The sequence below is a fragment of the Labeo rohita genome, chromosome 24 (assembly GCF_022985175.1).
Source record: "Labeo rohita strain BAU-BD-2019 chromosome 24, IGBB_LRoh.1.0, whole genome shotgun sequence".
NCBI lineage: Eukaryota > Metazoa > Chordata > Actinopteri > Cypriniformes > Cyprinidae > Labeo > Labeo rohita.
In genome coordinates this window covers 18,189,175-18,205,970 of record NC_066892.1, presented here as the reverse complement: position 1 = coordinate 18,205,970, position 16,796 = coordinate 18,189,175, and the positions used below count along the sequence as shown (strand labels likewise).

General features: G+C 34.9%; 1 protein-coding gene across 5 annotated transcripts in view; it reads left to right on the top strand.

Moving 5' to 3' along the window:
- Positions 1–16,796, top strand: part of ncoa2 (nuclear receptor coactivator 2) — a 128,665-nt gene that overhangs the window by 75,032 nt on the left and 36,837 nt on the right. For all 5 annotated transcript variants that reach the window (XM_051097755.1, XM_051097757.1, XM_051097756.1 and 2 more), the window contains exons 6-10: positions 39–216; positions 2,927–3,109; positions 9,950–10,051; positions 12,603–12,743; positions 13,782–13,929. In XM_051097755.1, the coding sequence (XP_050953712.1) occupies positions 39–216; positions 2,927–3,109; positions 9,950–10,051; positions 12,603–12,743; positions 13,782–13,929 (752 nt within the window). The remainder of the gene's footprint in view (positions 1–38; positions 217–2,926; positions 3,110–9,949; positions 10,052–12,602; positions 12,744–13,781; positions 13,930–16,796) is intronic.

Genomic DNA, 16,796 nt, shown 5'->3' with positions numbered 1-16,796 from the left:
TGCTCATGGTACTAATAACCTGTGTTTTTCTCCTCCAGGCCTTAGATGGGTTCTTCTTTGTGGTGAACATGGAGGGGAACATCGTGTTTGTGTCCGAGAACGTGACGCAGTACCTACGGTATAATCAGGAAGAGCTGATGAACACCAGTGTTTACAGCATCCTGCATGTCGGAGACCATACCGAATTCATCAAAAACCTCCTGCCCAAGTCACATGGTGAGACTCTTATTTTCTATTCATGGTTTCCTTCCCGTTTAGCTATTTTCATTTCGTATGCAATTCTGGCACCTCTTCTTTTCAGGAACGACTTGTTCCTCAACACTCAAGTGTTGCATTACTAGAGCAGTTACATTTTCCACCCTGCGATTATATTAATCAGATTGAGCATTAAGAACTGGGATTTACAGAGAGGAATATCAGAATCTCCTCCTCCCTCAGTGGCGGCAGAAGGGAAGGTCACCTGCAGAGGTGAAAGAGAGGAAGGACTGCAGCCTAGAAACATTGTCATTATTAGTTTAAATCCTTATTCATAGTAAAATCCAGTTCTAATTCACATAGGTCTAAACATCAATAGGTTTGGATTGACTGTGATTTTGTTGTTCCACTCGACTCTTGTCCATTTGACTCTTGTATATTCTTGAGGTTCACATTATAACTTTAATTCCTTAAATTTACTGTAAATCACTTTGGATGATTAAAAAACAAACACATACCAATTGGCTGCCATCTAAAAGTTTAAGAGGTGTTCACACTATCTGGTTTTCCACCCGCATAATTTGATGTGAATTGTATATCTCTAAAAACAAAATTGCATGAAAACACCCAGAAAATGTTCTATTTCTGTTCTGGAATGTGCATAAACATTTTTATAGTTCACTTGAGGTGGTTGACTTTTTTTCTAAAGTAATATGGAAACACATTTCCCAAATAAATGAGATTTGGCTATGTAAAGCGAAAAGACAATTTTTATTTAAAAATGTAGAGGTTTATATCAAAAATATGCACTCAATGACTTAGAGTAGATGGCCAATTAATTTTGTTTTCTTAAAGGGACAGTTCACCCAAAAATGAAAATTCTGTCATTTATTACTCACCCTCATGTTGTTCCAAACCCGTAAGACCTTTGTTCATCTTCAGAGCACAAATTAAGATATTTGTTATAAACTCCAAGAGTTTTCTGACCCTGCATAGACAGCAACACAACTGATACGTTCAAGGCCCAGAAAGGTAGTAAGGACATTGTTACAGGGTTAGTACAAGGTGCTTAAAGTGCTTGAAGTATATGAATTTGACTTTTTGAAATTTAAAGACTGGAAAACTCTTGAAAATACCAATAATCCTGAAAAAAAGTGAAATTGAAAGACAGTGCTTATCACTTATTTCAATGATATCAGAAAACAATCAAGCTAAGCAAGTACTGACAGTGTTGTGTAAACATGACTGAAGATGCAAAAAGAGGAACAGATGAACCTAAGCAATTAAGTCATTTATGCTGGAACCACTCTGATTGATTCAAACTTGTGACTTTGATCATTAATTTTAAGCGATTTACTAGCAAAAACCAGATCAAATTAAAAGAGTCGTTCATTTTCAACTTTCAACTTTCGTCATCACTTGTAATGATTTTAAAAGCACGTAGTGATGGGTGAAACGGAGCTTTTTGAAACTCGGAATCGGTTAAACCATTGCATCGCAAAAAGATTCACTATTTTGAAGCACCATTCAGATTGGGTATTGCGAATCATTTGATTTAGATCGGAACGGGATCATGAATCACATGGCGAATTGAATGATTCAAATCAAATGATTCACGATACGTGATTTGAAGTCCTGATCTAAATCAAATTCAGATTGGGACTTCAGGGTGTGGGTTGCAAATCATTTGTTTCAGGTCAGGATTTTGGAACTATTTCACAAATGTTTTTTTATTTTTCTTAAACAGAAGAAAGCATCAAACCATTAATGCAGCAGCTTAAGAAATCCCTTAAGAAAATTAACAGTGGTTTTACTATAGTAAAAGTGTATTATACTTTTAATATTTTAGTAGTAATACTTTGCATGTGCTTCACTTTATTTTATTAGTACATTTTTATTTGTCTATTTCTCTTTTTTTAGAATTTGAAATGGAAGACGTTGTTCGATAAGTGAGATCTTCGAAGTCCTTAAAATCAATAAAGTAGTGCTTGAAAAGTCCTGGAATTTCATTTACAGTATTTGTATGAACACTGTTGTTAAAATAGTCCATGTTGCACTTGTGAATCCGTGTCAAAGACTGACACGAAAGAGAAGAAATGGTTGAATAAAATCATTATTTTTGTTTTCTTAGCTTCATAATATTGCGGTTGAGCCACTGATGTCCCATGGACTATTTTAACAATGTTCTTACTACCTTTCTGGGCCTTGAACGTGTCAGTTGCATTTCGGTCAGGGTCGTATGCAGGGTCAGAAAGCTCTTGGATTTCATCAAAGATAATGTAATTTGTTTTCCGAAGATGAATGATGGTGTTACAGGTTTGGAACAACATGGGGGTGAATGAAATTAGTTTTGCAAATATCATATTTTTCATTAATTTACTAGAAACACAGATCAAAACATAACTAGCACCAGTTAAATCACTGATGGTCACCAGTGCACTGGAATATCCTGAAGCAACATGAGTGACAGCCGGATCACATGTGCAATTCCTTTGGAAGTCACTGAGTTAGTGCACGTTTTTTTCATATAAACTTTAATTTTTGTCTCATTGCCAACAGTCTCTCATGTCGCTTCACATCGCCAACTCTCATTGAAAATTAATGACTTCCAGTCCCTTGCCGCTGTAAATCACCGTCAGTGTGAACACCCCTTTATTCAGTTAGGAAAAGTTAGGGAATGCTGGTTCAAATGAGTGACAGTGAGTGATGTCTCTTCGCCTCCCTCCCACAGTGAACGGAGTGCCGTGGTCCAGCGAGAATCCTCGGCGGAACAGCCACACCTTCAACTGCCGCATGCTCGTGAACCCTCACAGCGAGGCCGAAGAGACGCAGGATCACGAGGCACAGCAGAAATATGAGACTATGCAGTGTTTTGCTGTGTCTGAACCAAAGTCCATCAAGGAGGAGGGAGAGGGTGAGCCACGGTTTCTTAAAACACACTTAAGCCACATGAACGGTACTGAAACTCTAGATTTAATGCTTCAAAGCAAAGCAGGAGACTTCGGCCAAGCAAAGTGACTACTCCCCTTTTGTAAAGCCGGGCTTTCATTTGTCAAACGTCCCACAAATAAGCAGATTTTAACCTATAGTTTTTCAAAAGGCTTTTGGTTCCATCGGATGGGAATTGTTGCCTTTATCGTTCGTTGCTGTCATTTAGTGGTCTTGTTGCTATAAAAAGCAGTAGTAATTTTACATACACTGCCATTCAAAGGTTTGGGGTTGGTAAGATTTTTATAATGTTTTTGAAAGAAGTCTCTTATGCTCATCGGGCCTGCATTTGTTTGTTAGAAACAGTAAAGGAGTAATATTATGAAAGATTATTACAATTTAAAATAACAGTTTCTATTTGAATATATTTTAAAATATAACTCCTGTGATGGCAAAGCTGAATGTTCAGCATCATTAACATCACAAGATCTTTCAGAAAACATTCTAATATGCTAGTTTAGTGTTCATTAACATTTTTTATTATTATCAATGTTTAAAACAGCTGTGCTGCTTTATATTTTGTGGGAGGGCACATACATCATAAATAGGGATGAGATTGAGCTTGGGCCTGACAATGCAATATTTCATTGGTTTAGTGGCTCCAGTACAATAATATAGTATTTTGATGCTTTTTTTGTCACTGAGTAGAAATAATGTATCGATTATCAGTCATAATATCATTAAAAATACCTTGCAGTTTGCCACACTATACAATGAAGGTACTTTTTGGACTTGTACATACCTTATTCTAAATTTATTTGAAAAAAAATTACAAAATATTTAAATGTGTGTTGATCCAACTTGCTAGGAATTGTGTTCTGAAAAATCTAGCTAGTCTTGTTTGTTACCATTAGGTATGAAAGCGCGTTCCCACCACTGAATAAAAAATCAAAATAGTAATGGTGAGTTTTTATCACACAATTTGGACATTTTTTCTCAGAATTGCACAATACAAACTCAAAATTGTGAGTTATAAATTTAGAACAAGGGGATGTAAACTCAATTCTGACTTTTTTTTGCAAATCAGATAGAATTGAGAATTGAAGAATTAAAGAATTGAGAATTGAAGTCAGAATTGCTGGGAAAAACTCTGGGTAAAAAAGAATTGTGAGATATAAACCCAAAATTGTGAGTTGTAAAGTCAGAACAATAGGATATAATCTCACACTTGCGAGAAATATAGTCAGATTTGCCAGAAAAAACTCATAATTCAGATTTTTCTCACAAAAATATCTTGCAATTCAGATTTGCCAGAAAAAACTCATAATTCAGATATTTTCAAGATACAAAGCCAAAACAGTAGGATATAAACAAATGGGAGAAATAAGTTTGTAGAAAAAAACTTTTCTTTTCTCAGAATTGTGAGATATAAACTTGCAATTCTGAGAAATAAAGTCAGAATTGCAAGCTACTTGCAATTCTGACTTTATTTCTCAGAATTGCAAGAAAAAAACTTTTTTCTCGCAATTCTGTCTTTTTATTCACAATTCTGATTTTTTTTCTCAGAATTGAAAGATAATTCTGAGAAACGAAGTCAGAATTACTACATAAAAACTCACAATTCTGAATTTTTTCTCACAAATGTGAGTTTATCTCGCAATTCTGACTTTTTTTCTCGGAAACTGTGAGATGTAGACTTGCAATTCTGAGAATTGAATTGCTAGATAAAAATGCGCAGTTCTGACTTTTTTTCTCAGAATTGCGAGATATAAACTCACAATTGCGAGAAATAAAGTCAGATTTGCTAGAAAAAAACTCGCAATTTAGACTTTTTCTCGCAAATGCAAGTTTGTATCTTGCAGTTCTGACTTTTTTTCTTGCAATTCTGAGAAAATTCTGATATAAATGCAATTCTTACTTTTTTCTCAGAATTCTGAGATATAAACTCAAAATTGTGAGTTATAAAGTCAGGACAGTAGGATATAAACACAAAATTGCAAGAAATAAAGTCAGATTTGCTAGAAAAAAACTTGCAATTCAGACATTTTTTCTTGGAAATTCGAGATTGTATCTTGCAATGCTGACTTTTTCTCAGAATTGCAAGATATAAACCCAAAATTGTGAGTTGTAAAGTCAGAACAGTAGTAAAGTCACACTTGTGAGAAATAAAGTTAGATTTGCCAGTACAAAACTCACAATTCAGACTTTTCTTGCAAATGTGAGTTTGTATCTTGCAATTCTGAGAAAAAGTCATAAACAAATATCTCAGAATTGCGAGATATAAACTCAAAATTGCGAGTTACAAAGTCCAAACAGTAGGATATAAACACAATTGCGAGAAATAAAGTCAGATTTGCTAGAAAAAAACTCTGTTTAGACTTTTTTTCCTCATAAATGCGAGTTTGTTTTTTGCAATTCTGACTTTTTTTCCCTCAGAATTGTGAGACAAGTCAGAACAGTTGTGAGAAATAAAGTCAGGATTGCTAGATAAAAACTCGCAGCTGACTTTTTTTTTTTTTTTACACATGCAGGTTTGTATCTTGCAATTTTGACTGTTTTACTTGCAATTCTGAGAAAATTCTGAGATATAAACCCAGTTCTTACTTTTTTCTCAGAATTCTGAGATATAAACTCGAAATTCTGAGAAATTAAGTGAGAATTGCAAGATATTAACTCGCAACTGTGAGTTACAAAGTCAGATTTTGAGAGGGAAAATGTACTGATATGTCATCAGAATTGCGAGTTTGTATAACTCACAACTGCATGTTAAACTTGCAATTCTGAGAAACAGTTGTAATTCTGAAAAAAAAAGTCATCATATGAGAACAACTATAAGTATTCATGGTCTCATCAAGTTTCAGTTGCTCTGCTAATGCAGAAGCAACACTGAGTGTTGACAGTCGTTCTTGACGTGAGAAAAATGAGTCTTCCAGTTGCTGAAAAAGAGTTTTTTTCTTGTAATTCTGACAAAAAGAGCTAGAATTGCAAGTTTGTATCTTGCAATTCTGACTTTTCTCAAAACTGTAAGATATAAACTCGCAATTCTGAGAAATTAAGTCAGAATTCCAAGATATTAACTTGCAATTCTAGCTCTTTTTCTCAGAATGGCAACTCTCAATGTAGACTTTTTTTACAATTCAGATTTTTCGGAATTGAAAGATATAAACTCGCGATTGCAAGTTATAAAGTCAAATTTTGAGAGGGAAAATGTACTGTCATCAGAAGTGCAAGTTTATATAATTCGCAATTGTGTGTTAAACTTGCAATTGTGAAATAGTCGTAATTCTGAAAAAAAAAGTCTGTATATCTCACAATTCTGACTTTATTTCTCAGTATTGCGAGTTTATTACAAGTTTCGCAAGTGTGAGAAAAAACTTTGTCTCGCAATGCTGAGAAAGCTAGAATCGTGAGGTTTTTCTCACAATTGCAAGTTTATATCACACAATTCTGAGTTGCAGTTGTGTGAAAAAAAATCTGAATTGTGAGATAAAAAGTCACAATTAATTCTTTTTTTTTTCAGATTTAAACTCAGTGGTGGAAACGGGCTTCAATACATGAGAATATCAATTCAGTGTTTCAAAGACTTTTTTTGTCCCCCTCAAATCCTAAGGTGTGATTCATATGAGAACAACTTTAAGTATTCATAGTTTCATCAAGTTTCAGTTGCTCTGCTAATGCAGAAGCAACACTTAGTGCTGACAGTCCTTCTTGACATGTGAGAAAAATGAGTCTTCCAGTTACTGAAAAATAAGGCGAAAAGGCGACAACAGCGCTTGTGGAACGTGCATCTGCGTCCCGCCTAGAGAAATGTTTCAGTCTGTGATTCATTTGCTCTTTTCTCTCCTCCTCTTCCACCTCTCGGAGTCACCCAGAGTTCAGGGTGCATTTGAGACCCACTTCTCTACTGCATCGTGTTGGCTTTGGTTTTGGCCCTGGCTGGTGTTTAAGAGTGTGTGTGTGTGTAACAGCGAGTGCGAGGCAACGAGAGATGTTTAATGTTGGTCTCTCTCTCCCCCTCACACGCACACACATAATGTTTAATTTTTGCTGGGTACTGCTGGTGTGTTGAGTGATGGAGCGTCTCTCTTTATGGCCCGTCGGTGTTAGCTGTGTGCCAGCTGCTCTTCCAGCCAGCCAGCTCACCCTGGCGCAGGAGACAGAGAAAGACGGCTGGAGGAGGAATGGGTTTATTGCAGAGACAGTGAAGCTGGGTCTTCATGCAGTTTGGAGTGAAGACCACCCAAGGGGCTCCGCAACAGCCGTGTGTTTGCATGTAAAGGCCTGTTCACATCAACTCTGATGTAAACATCATGACCCACAGCTCAAAGAGTAGAGCATGTCACTAGCAACAACAGATTGCATTCATGAACTGTAGTCTGATTCACAAGGACTGGGTTGACACAATAATAAGATGTTTTTTTCATTCAAAAAACTTGTAAACGCGCAAGTTACAGTTTTGAATCAGTCTGACGATTTGTTCACTGGATGAACTCACTGAATCAGTCAGAGTGGTTGCTGAAACAATGTCTGACTCACTGAATGAACTGCCAGTTTTAACTTTCAGCGATCTCCGTCTTGAAATGAAGCAAGTGCTAAAGGTTTGGGAAAGTTGAATGAATATCTTTAACTACATAACTATGTAAACAATTATCAGTAAAGATGCTTGTATTTTTTAATGATAATTTAATAAAAACATATGTATATAATTATAGTATTCTAGTAGTGTTTTAATATGTGAAATATGGACTAGCCCAGTGACTGGGTTGTTTTGACATAGCAGTTGTGTTAGATTTTAAAAATGTTTAACCCAAACTTCTGGGTAGTTTTATTTAACTCAACTATTGTTTAAAAATTATAGGCTGGAGCCAATGAAGCCAAAATATGTTGTAAACTGAAACTCAGAAACACTGATACTAGAAGCATCAGCAATAATAAAAAGTTTAAACGTTTATTAAGCAATTTTAAAAATTCTGTTAATTCATAAGTGTTTTTTTAACATATTATTAATTGATAATTTCCAAATAATTTGGGTTCACTTTAACTAAGAAATATAGTCAATGTTTTAGAATTGAACTACCCAGAAGATTGGGTTAAACATTTAACTCAACCGCTGGGTCAAAACAACTTCCTTGATTTGTCAATATTTCACTTAGTGCTCAGTTGTTTTTAACCAAGCATTTTTTAAAGTGTATACTCACCAAGGGTGCATATATTAATAATATTTGACTGTAATATTGTGAAATATTATTGCAATTTAATAAGTGTTTTTATTTTGTTTTTGTTTTTTTTAATGTAATTTATTCCTGTGATGCAAAGCGGTATTTTCAGCATCATTACTCCAGTCTTCAGTGTCACATGATCCTTCAGATCATCCATTCACCTATTCTAACATGCTGATTTACTGCTTAGAAATGTTTGTTATTGTTATTAAAACAGCTTATATTACAGCTTACGTGATGCATTTTTCCAGGATTTTTAATTAACAGAAATCTTTTGTAACATTGTAAAAGTTACACGTTTTTGATCAAGTATGAGTCTTTGTTAAATAAAAATATTAATATCTGTAAAAAAAAAAAATACCTCAAAATTTTGAATGTACACTACCAGTCAAAAGTTTTTGAACTGTAACATTAATGTTTTTAAAGAAGTCTCAGGCCAAGCTTGTATTTATTTGATTCAAAGTACAGCAAAAACTCTAAAATTTAGAAATATTTTTGCTATTTAAATTAACTGCTTTCTATTTGAATATATTTTAAAATGTAATTTGTTTCTGTCACCAAATCTACATTTTCAGCATCATTACTTCAGTCCTCAGTGTCACATGATTTTTCAGAAAATCATTCTAATATGCTGATTTTCTGTTCAAGAAACATTTTTTATTATTATGATCATTTAAAACAGTTGAGTACATTTTTTTTCAGGATTCTTTGAGGAACAGAAAGATCCAAAGACCAGCATTTATCTTAAAAAGTAAAAAGCTTGTGTAACTGTATACACTATTCTATTCAAAAGCTTGGAGTCAGCTTTTTTAAAGGAAAGAAATTATGTAAATTGATACTTTTAATTTAGCAAGGATGCTTTAAATTGATCAGTAGTGATGATAAACACATTTATAATGTTACAAAAGAAATTATTAATTTTTTTTTTTTGCAAAGAAACCTGAAAAATTTCTGCTTAGCTTTTGTCAACGTAAATAGCATATTAGAAAGATTGTTGAAGGATCATGTGTCACTGAAAACTGGAATAACGATGCTAAAAATTCAGCTTTGAAATCACAGGAATAAATTATATCTTAAAATATATTAAAATATAAATCAGTTCTTTTAAATAGTAAAAATATTTCAGAATTGTACTGTTTTTCCTGTACTTTGGATCAAATTAAAGCAGGCTTGGTGAGCAGAAGAGGCTTCTTTAAAAAAACATTACAAGTCTTACTGTTCAAAAACTTTTGACTGGTAGTGTATGTGAATATATATCATGGATGCTGTTACTTGCCGTGTTCTTGTTTATTATGCCTGATCATGTATGCGTCGGATGTGTCAGACTGTTGTAGACGTTATGATTCTCATATGATCTTTTTGTGGGTGGATGAGGGATGACTTTTCTAACTTAGTCTCCATGGGAGCAGCACAGCAGGGTCAGCCTCCACAATGACACACAAACGAAAGGTCACATTCCATCATATCACCCCACGCTCCACTCTGCACCGCCCCCTCAACACACACAAACACAGAGAACCGATGCGTCGTCATTCATAAGCACCCTTCAAAATGCTTTAATAATCTGTTATCACTGATCTGATCTTTTTCTCTCTCTCTGACTGTAGATTTCCAGTCGTGTCTGATCTGCGTAGCGCGGAGAGTACCCATGAAAGAGAGACCCATGCTCCCCACGCACGAAAGCTTCACCACCCGCCAAGACCTCCAAGGTAACCATGCCAACGCCACCCCTCTCTATGCTTACACTCTTCAAAGGGTGTTCACATCACAGCGCTCATCTCAGTGCACAACAGACGCTGAGTTTAACCTGGAAAGACTGTTTAATGACATGAATGTGACTTAAGCTCCCAGTTTTACAGTGTAAACCTTATTATTATATTACTATTATATATATTATGACTATAATTTTACTGAGATATATTATTTGCTTGAAACTTTTTAGTTATTAGTAAAAAAATTCAAAACCTCTTGGTTTAAAGGGACAGTTCACCCAAAAATTAAAATTCTGTCATTAATTACTCTCCCTCATGTCGTTCCAAACTTGTAAGACCTTTGTTCATCTTTGGAACACAAGATATTTTTGATAAAATCTGAGAGCTTTCTGAACCTGCATAGATGCAGCAATGCAACTGACACTTTCAAAACCCCAGAAAGATAGATTTCATCTCAGATTTATCAAAAATATCTTCATTTGTGTTCCAAAGAAGAACAAAGGTCTTACGGGTTTGGAATGACATGAGGATGAGTTATTAATGACAGAATTTTTCTTTTTTTGGTGATACAACTATCATTATATAATCTGCCTGTTTGAAAAGTAATGAGGCTAACGTGGCATTCTGGTCATTTATGAACAGGGGAACGCAAGTCGTCTCACAGTGCGACTGTAACTCTGTCTGAGTTCCAAAAATTTTGAGATGATAAACATACTATAGGCATGTGGACACTGAGATTACATAATGGGAAGATCAAGAGTTTACTGTCACAGTAACCACACCTTTTGTCACATTCTGATGTGGCTACTTGATGGGAACTCCCAGTTTGCTGTTTATTGTAACTGAACGATTACATAGCTGAGATATTTCTGTCATACTTTGTTTGTTTTTTTGGTCACAGTTCTTATAAAGTAACATTCGATGCTCCTCGGTCATGCTGCTTAGGGGTTTATTCTAAATCTATAACCTTAAGTATTAGGGCTGTCAAATGATTAATCGTGATTAATCACATCCAAAGTAAAGGTTATGTTTACATACTGTATGTGTGTTTAATATGTACATTCTTATGCTTATATAAATACACACACATACAGTTGAGGTCTAAAGTTTACATACACCTTGCAGAAACTGCAAAATGTTAATTGTTGTACCAAAGTAAGAGTGATTATACATAATGCATGTTTTTTTTTTATTTAGTACTGACCTGAATAAGACATTTCACATAAAATAAGTCTGTTTGTCCTGAACAGTTAAACTGCCTGCTGTTCTTCAGAAAAAAATCCTTCAGGTCCAACAAATTCTTTGGTTATTAAGCATTTTTGTGTATTTGAACTCTTTCCAACAATGACTGTATGATTTTGAGATCCATCTTTTCATACCGAGGACAACTGAGGGACTTGTATGCAACTATTACTGAAGGTTCAAACGCTCACTGATGCTTCAGAAGGAAACACGATGCATCAAGAGCTGGGGGGTGAAAACTTTTGGAATTTGAAGATCAGGGGCAATTTAACTTATTGTCTTCTGGCAAGACATGCAGGTATGTTCTGTAGCTTTTGAAGGGCAGTACTAAATGAAAAAAATACGATATTTAGGTAAAATAAGAAAAATGTGCACATCTTCATTCTTTTCAAAAGTTTTCACCCCCGGCGCTTAATGCATTGGTTTTCCTTCTCAAACATCAATGAGCATTTGATCCTTCTGTAATAGTTGCATATGAGTCCCTCAGTTGTCCTTAGTGTAAAAAGATGGTTCTCAAAATCATACAGTCACTGTTGGAAAGGGTTCAAATACACAGAAATGCTGAAAAACCAACGAATTTGTGGGACCTGAAGGATTTTTCTGAAGAACAGCAGGCAATTTAACTGTTCAGGCAAAAACAAGGGACTCATGAACAACTATCACTAAACAAAAAAAAAAAACAAGTGTAAAAAGAATCAAGTGTATGTAGACTTTGAACAATGTCATATTTATAAATTCAGCTATTATTTTCTCTTGTGGACTATATGTAAATGTCTTCTAGGTAAAATATTGTATTCAAGTCATTACTAAATAAAAAATAACGCATTATATATCCCTCTTATTTTGGTAAAATAAATTAATAATAAATTTGGTAAAATAATTAACATTTAGCATACAACTGTAAATATTTCAAAAATATGTGTATGTGTATATATATTTATACTTGTATATAATTTAATTTATGTACATATAAATATTTCATATATAAATCTAAAATAATTTTCCTTAATATATACATGTATGTGTATACATCATAAATATACATGGTACACACACATATAGTATGTTAACATAAACTTTTATTTTGGATGCGATTAATCGTTTGACAGCCCTACTAAGTATTAAACGTCTGCAGTAAATTCAGCCCGAAAATACTCTCAATACATATAGTAAAATTTTGCTTTGCAAATCAGCTTTAGATATGCTTAAACATTCTTTACATTGAGAAATTTCAGCTTGAAAACCAACTTGTAGCAGACACGTTCTACCAAACTATATTGCTTATTGCTATACTCTGCATTTATAGGCAAGATAACCTCCCTGGACACCAGTCTGTTACGAGCCTCTATGAAACCAGGCTGGGAAGACTTGGTGCGGAGATGCATTCAGCGCTTTCACCTCCAGAACGACGGAGACATGTCATTCGCCAAGAGGCATCAGCAAGAAGGTACTGAGCACATCACATTAATCCACTTAAGAAACACTTAAGAAATGCTGTCACTTTGGCAGTTGTATTGTGCATGCAAAGGTTTATGATATGACAGTAACTTCCCAATATGCTGAATACCATAATGATTTTAACACGCCTTGAATTCGGCTTCTGTCGGCAAACCAGTTTCACATACTCCTTGTGTCATGACTTGCTATACTGAGTGTGCAAAACAGATATTTTAAAAAGGTCCTGTGAATCTCAGTAGCAATAATGCAATCTTGAAGCTATTAATGAATAAATATCAAGATTTATAGTGAATATTAGTTTAAGGATATATAATAGACATTACTGTATTTGTAGCAAACTTATAAAAAATACATGTGGTGTGTGAAAACATAGGAAGGTGTATGTGAGTAATGCATGCGGTATCTTTACTGGAAAAGTTAATCTGGCAGTTTTACAGGAATTATTTGGGTTTATGGTTGTTTGGTAGTGATTGTTGTCTTGTCAAGGCATGTTTGAGAAAATGTTTTAATGCAAATGTAACCAAAAACCTTATTAAACATTTGCCTACAATGTAGATGTTGCATGTTTCAGTGTTCACATTTGTGAACCTGGACCACGAAACCAGTCATAAATAAGATCTACATTAATGGATGGTTTGTTAGGATAGGACAATATTTGGCCGAGATACATCTATTTGAATATCTAGAATCTAAGGGTTTAAAAAAATCTAAATATTGAGAAAATCGCCTTCAAAGTTGCTTAAATTAAGCTCTTAGCAATGGATATTACTAATAAAAAATTAAGTTTTGATATATTTACATTAGAAAATGTACAAAATATCTTCATGGAACATGATCTTTACTTAATATCCTAATGATTTTTGGCATTAAAAAAAAATAATAATTTTGACCCATACAATGTATCATTGGCTGTTGCTATGAATATACCTGTGCTAATTATGACTGGTTTTGTGGTCCAGGGTCACATTTATGTGTTTCTCCAAATGAAATTTTGATGTTCTAATCATGTGGGTGTGTTGTTTTGCAGTGTTAAGGCATGGACAGGCTTTCAGTCCCATCTACCGGTTTTCCCTGTCCGACGGGACCATAGTCTCAGCTCACACCAAGAGCAAACTGGTTCGGTCACCTGCCACCAACGAGCCACAGCTCTACATGTCACTGCACATTTTACAAAGGTACCCACTACCCAGCCGCACAGCTCACTATGAGTGCCTGCACTTGAGTTGTTTTATTCTCTGTTTATGTCTGAATCAGTGTTTTTAATGTAAGTGCAATGGTGTGTTTTATGAACTACCCACATGAGTAAGTGTTTGAGTCATTTTTGACCCTCTTCTCAGTGTTTCCTGTCCTTGCGTGAGGAGTCAGTTGAAACACACACTTTCTAGTTCTGACAAGCCCAATTAATGACCATATACTGAAATCTCACTGTCATGTGAGAACATCCGACCGTGTTTTCCCAGAGGCCGATGCTGGTCTCTAAACATTCCATCAGAACCAAGAATAACACGACTCCCTCGACTCTTACAGCTACGCATTGGCAAACAAGCTTTTTCACCCTTGATAATTCCTCAGAATTTAATTGCCGATGTAATTAAGCATAGAGTGATTGAATACGAATGATTCCAACTTTAAAGTGATAGTTCACCCAAAAATGAAGATGCTGTTCCAAAGATGTTGTTACAGTGCATCTGAAGCTGCAAGCTTCACAAATAATGCAGAAGGAACAAGTGTTCTGAAGCCATACAATAGGTTCGTGTGAGGAACAGACCAAAAATAAATCAGTAAATCATCTCTCTTTTTTCATGAGAGCTCATGGGAGACATAGCAATGTCTAATTTGTGAATGAGTCATTCTTTTGAGTGAATCATTGGTCCGTTTCACAAATGAGCACTGAATTAGACTGATCTGGTTTTCAAATTCAACTCACAGACTCACTGATTCGATCACAGCAGTTTAAAGGGATAGTTGACCCAGAAATGGAAATTCTGTCATTAATTACTCACCCTCATGTCGTTCCAAACCTGCAAGACCTTCATATTCGGAACAGAAGTTAAGATGTTTTTGATGAAATCCAAGAGCTTTCTGACCCTGCATAGACAGCAATGCAACTGACAAATTCAAGGCCTAGAAAGGTAGTACGGACATTAAGATAATAGTTCATGTGACATCAGTGGTTCAACAAAATGTTATGAAGCTATGAGAACACTTTTGGTGTAATGCAATGCAATGAAAACAAAAATAATGACTTCATGGTACTCTAGTGAACATGCGTCGAAGACTGACACTTAAAAGAAATCATTGTTGAATGAAGTCATTATTTTTGTTTTTGAAGCACACAAAAAGTGTTCTCGTAGCTTTATAAAATTGCAGATGAACCACTGATGTCACATGGACTATTTTAACAATGTCAGATTTCATCAAAAAGATCTTAATTTGTGTTTCAAGGATGAATGAAGGTCTTATGGGTTTGGAACGACATGAGGGTGAGTAATTAATGACAGAATTTTCATTTTTGGGTGAGCTATCCCTTTAATAAATCATTGGAGGGGAAGATTATCAGTGAATAACAACTCTTTTTAGTTCTTATACAAAGCTATCATATGACTTCATAAAACTTATGACTAGGGATGTAACGATATCAGAATCTCACCATACGATAATATCACTATATGAAGTCCACAATACAATATTATTGCGATATTAAAGAAAAATAAAGACTTGGAAAAAAATTAGAATATTGTATTTTAAAATGTTATTATTCTAATGTACACTGAGATTTCAGAATTAATTTTATATTATTTTATTGCAATTTTATATTATTGTTATTCCTATGCCGGTAATAGCCATATATTGTAAAACAAACACTGTCAAATAAATAAAAATGAATATTTCATAGGTATAATATTTTTTCTTTACAGTAGGGAAATTACAGTACTTTTTTTCGTAATTTCTACGTTCAAAAGAGATATTTTGAATTTGGACTGCAGTAGTGTTACCTATTTAAACCGCTAGCTGCCAGCAATCCATACTGAACTTTTTAGCTTTTATTTTGACGAAAACAGGTTTCTCGCTTCTCAAATCTGGTGAAATGCTGTAACCATCTGCCGCAAAAAATAAAGCATAACTGGTGGGCGTTGCTTTTCTCAAAAGCGCGCTAAACTAAGCGCGCTAAGCATTCACTGTGAATGGAGCCGTTCTGAAATGCGGAAAACACCGGATCACAAGCTGATCGCCTGAATGAAGTGTGCGCTTCGCTTTGAAACACACAGTAAAAACAGGCTTGAAGGAATTAAGCCATATTGTGCAGAAAATATTCATTTGACAGATACTGCGCCAAAGCATAATGGCCCAAAACACAACTTTAAAAACCTTTTATGTTAGTATAAGAAGTTTAAAACTATACTTTTTGCTTGGAAGACCTATCGTTTTATATCGTCATGTGACCACGATAATATCCAGACACCATGATATTGGTAATATTGTTACATCCCTACTTATGAGAGTGTGAGAGATGCTTTACATACTTTTTTAACGTTTAAAGATTCAGTCACCAGTCATTGTAATTGCACGGAAAAGAGCAACCAGGACATTCTTCTAAATTTCTCAGAAGAAATTCATGTAAGTTTGGAACAAAATGAAGGTTTTTTTCTTTAGAGCATTATTGGGTAAAGCCATATATCGCAGTTTCACATAAAATCAGATCATTTGGAGTGTACGGCTTAGTAAAGCTTGAATCCACAGCAGGCAGTTGTGAACACAGTTTCATATGTTAGCTACAGAGTTTCTATCTCTCTCACAGCATGCGAGGGAGGAACACCGGTTTGCTTTCTGAGACAATAGCAGCAGTGTTAGGCTGGGGTGTCGAGCACAGATAAACATTAAACCCAGAGTGAGCTCACAGCGGGAGGGTGGCTGTCTTAAAGCACAGCATCTCCAGCACAATAACACACAGTATAGCTTGACCATGGCTTCATCCTGCATGCTCCGAACAAAGACATCTCTATGCGTTTATCAGCTCCTCCAAGCGAGTTTTTAGTATGTA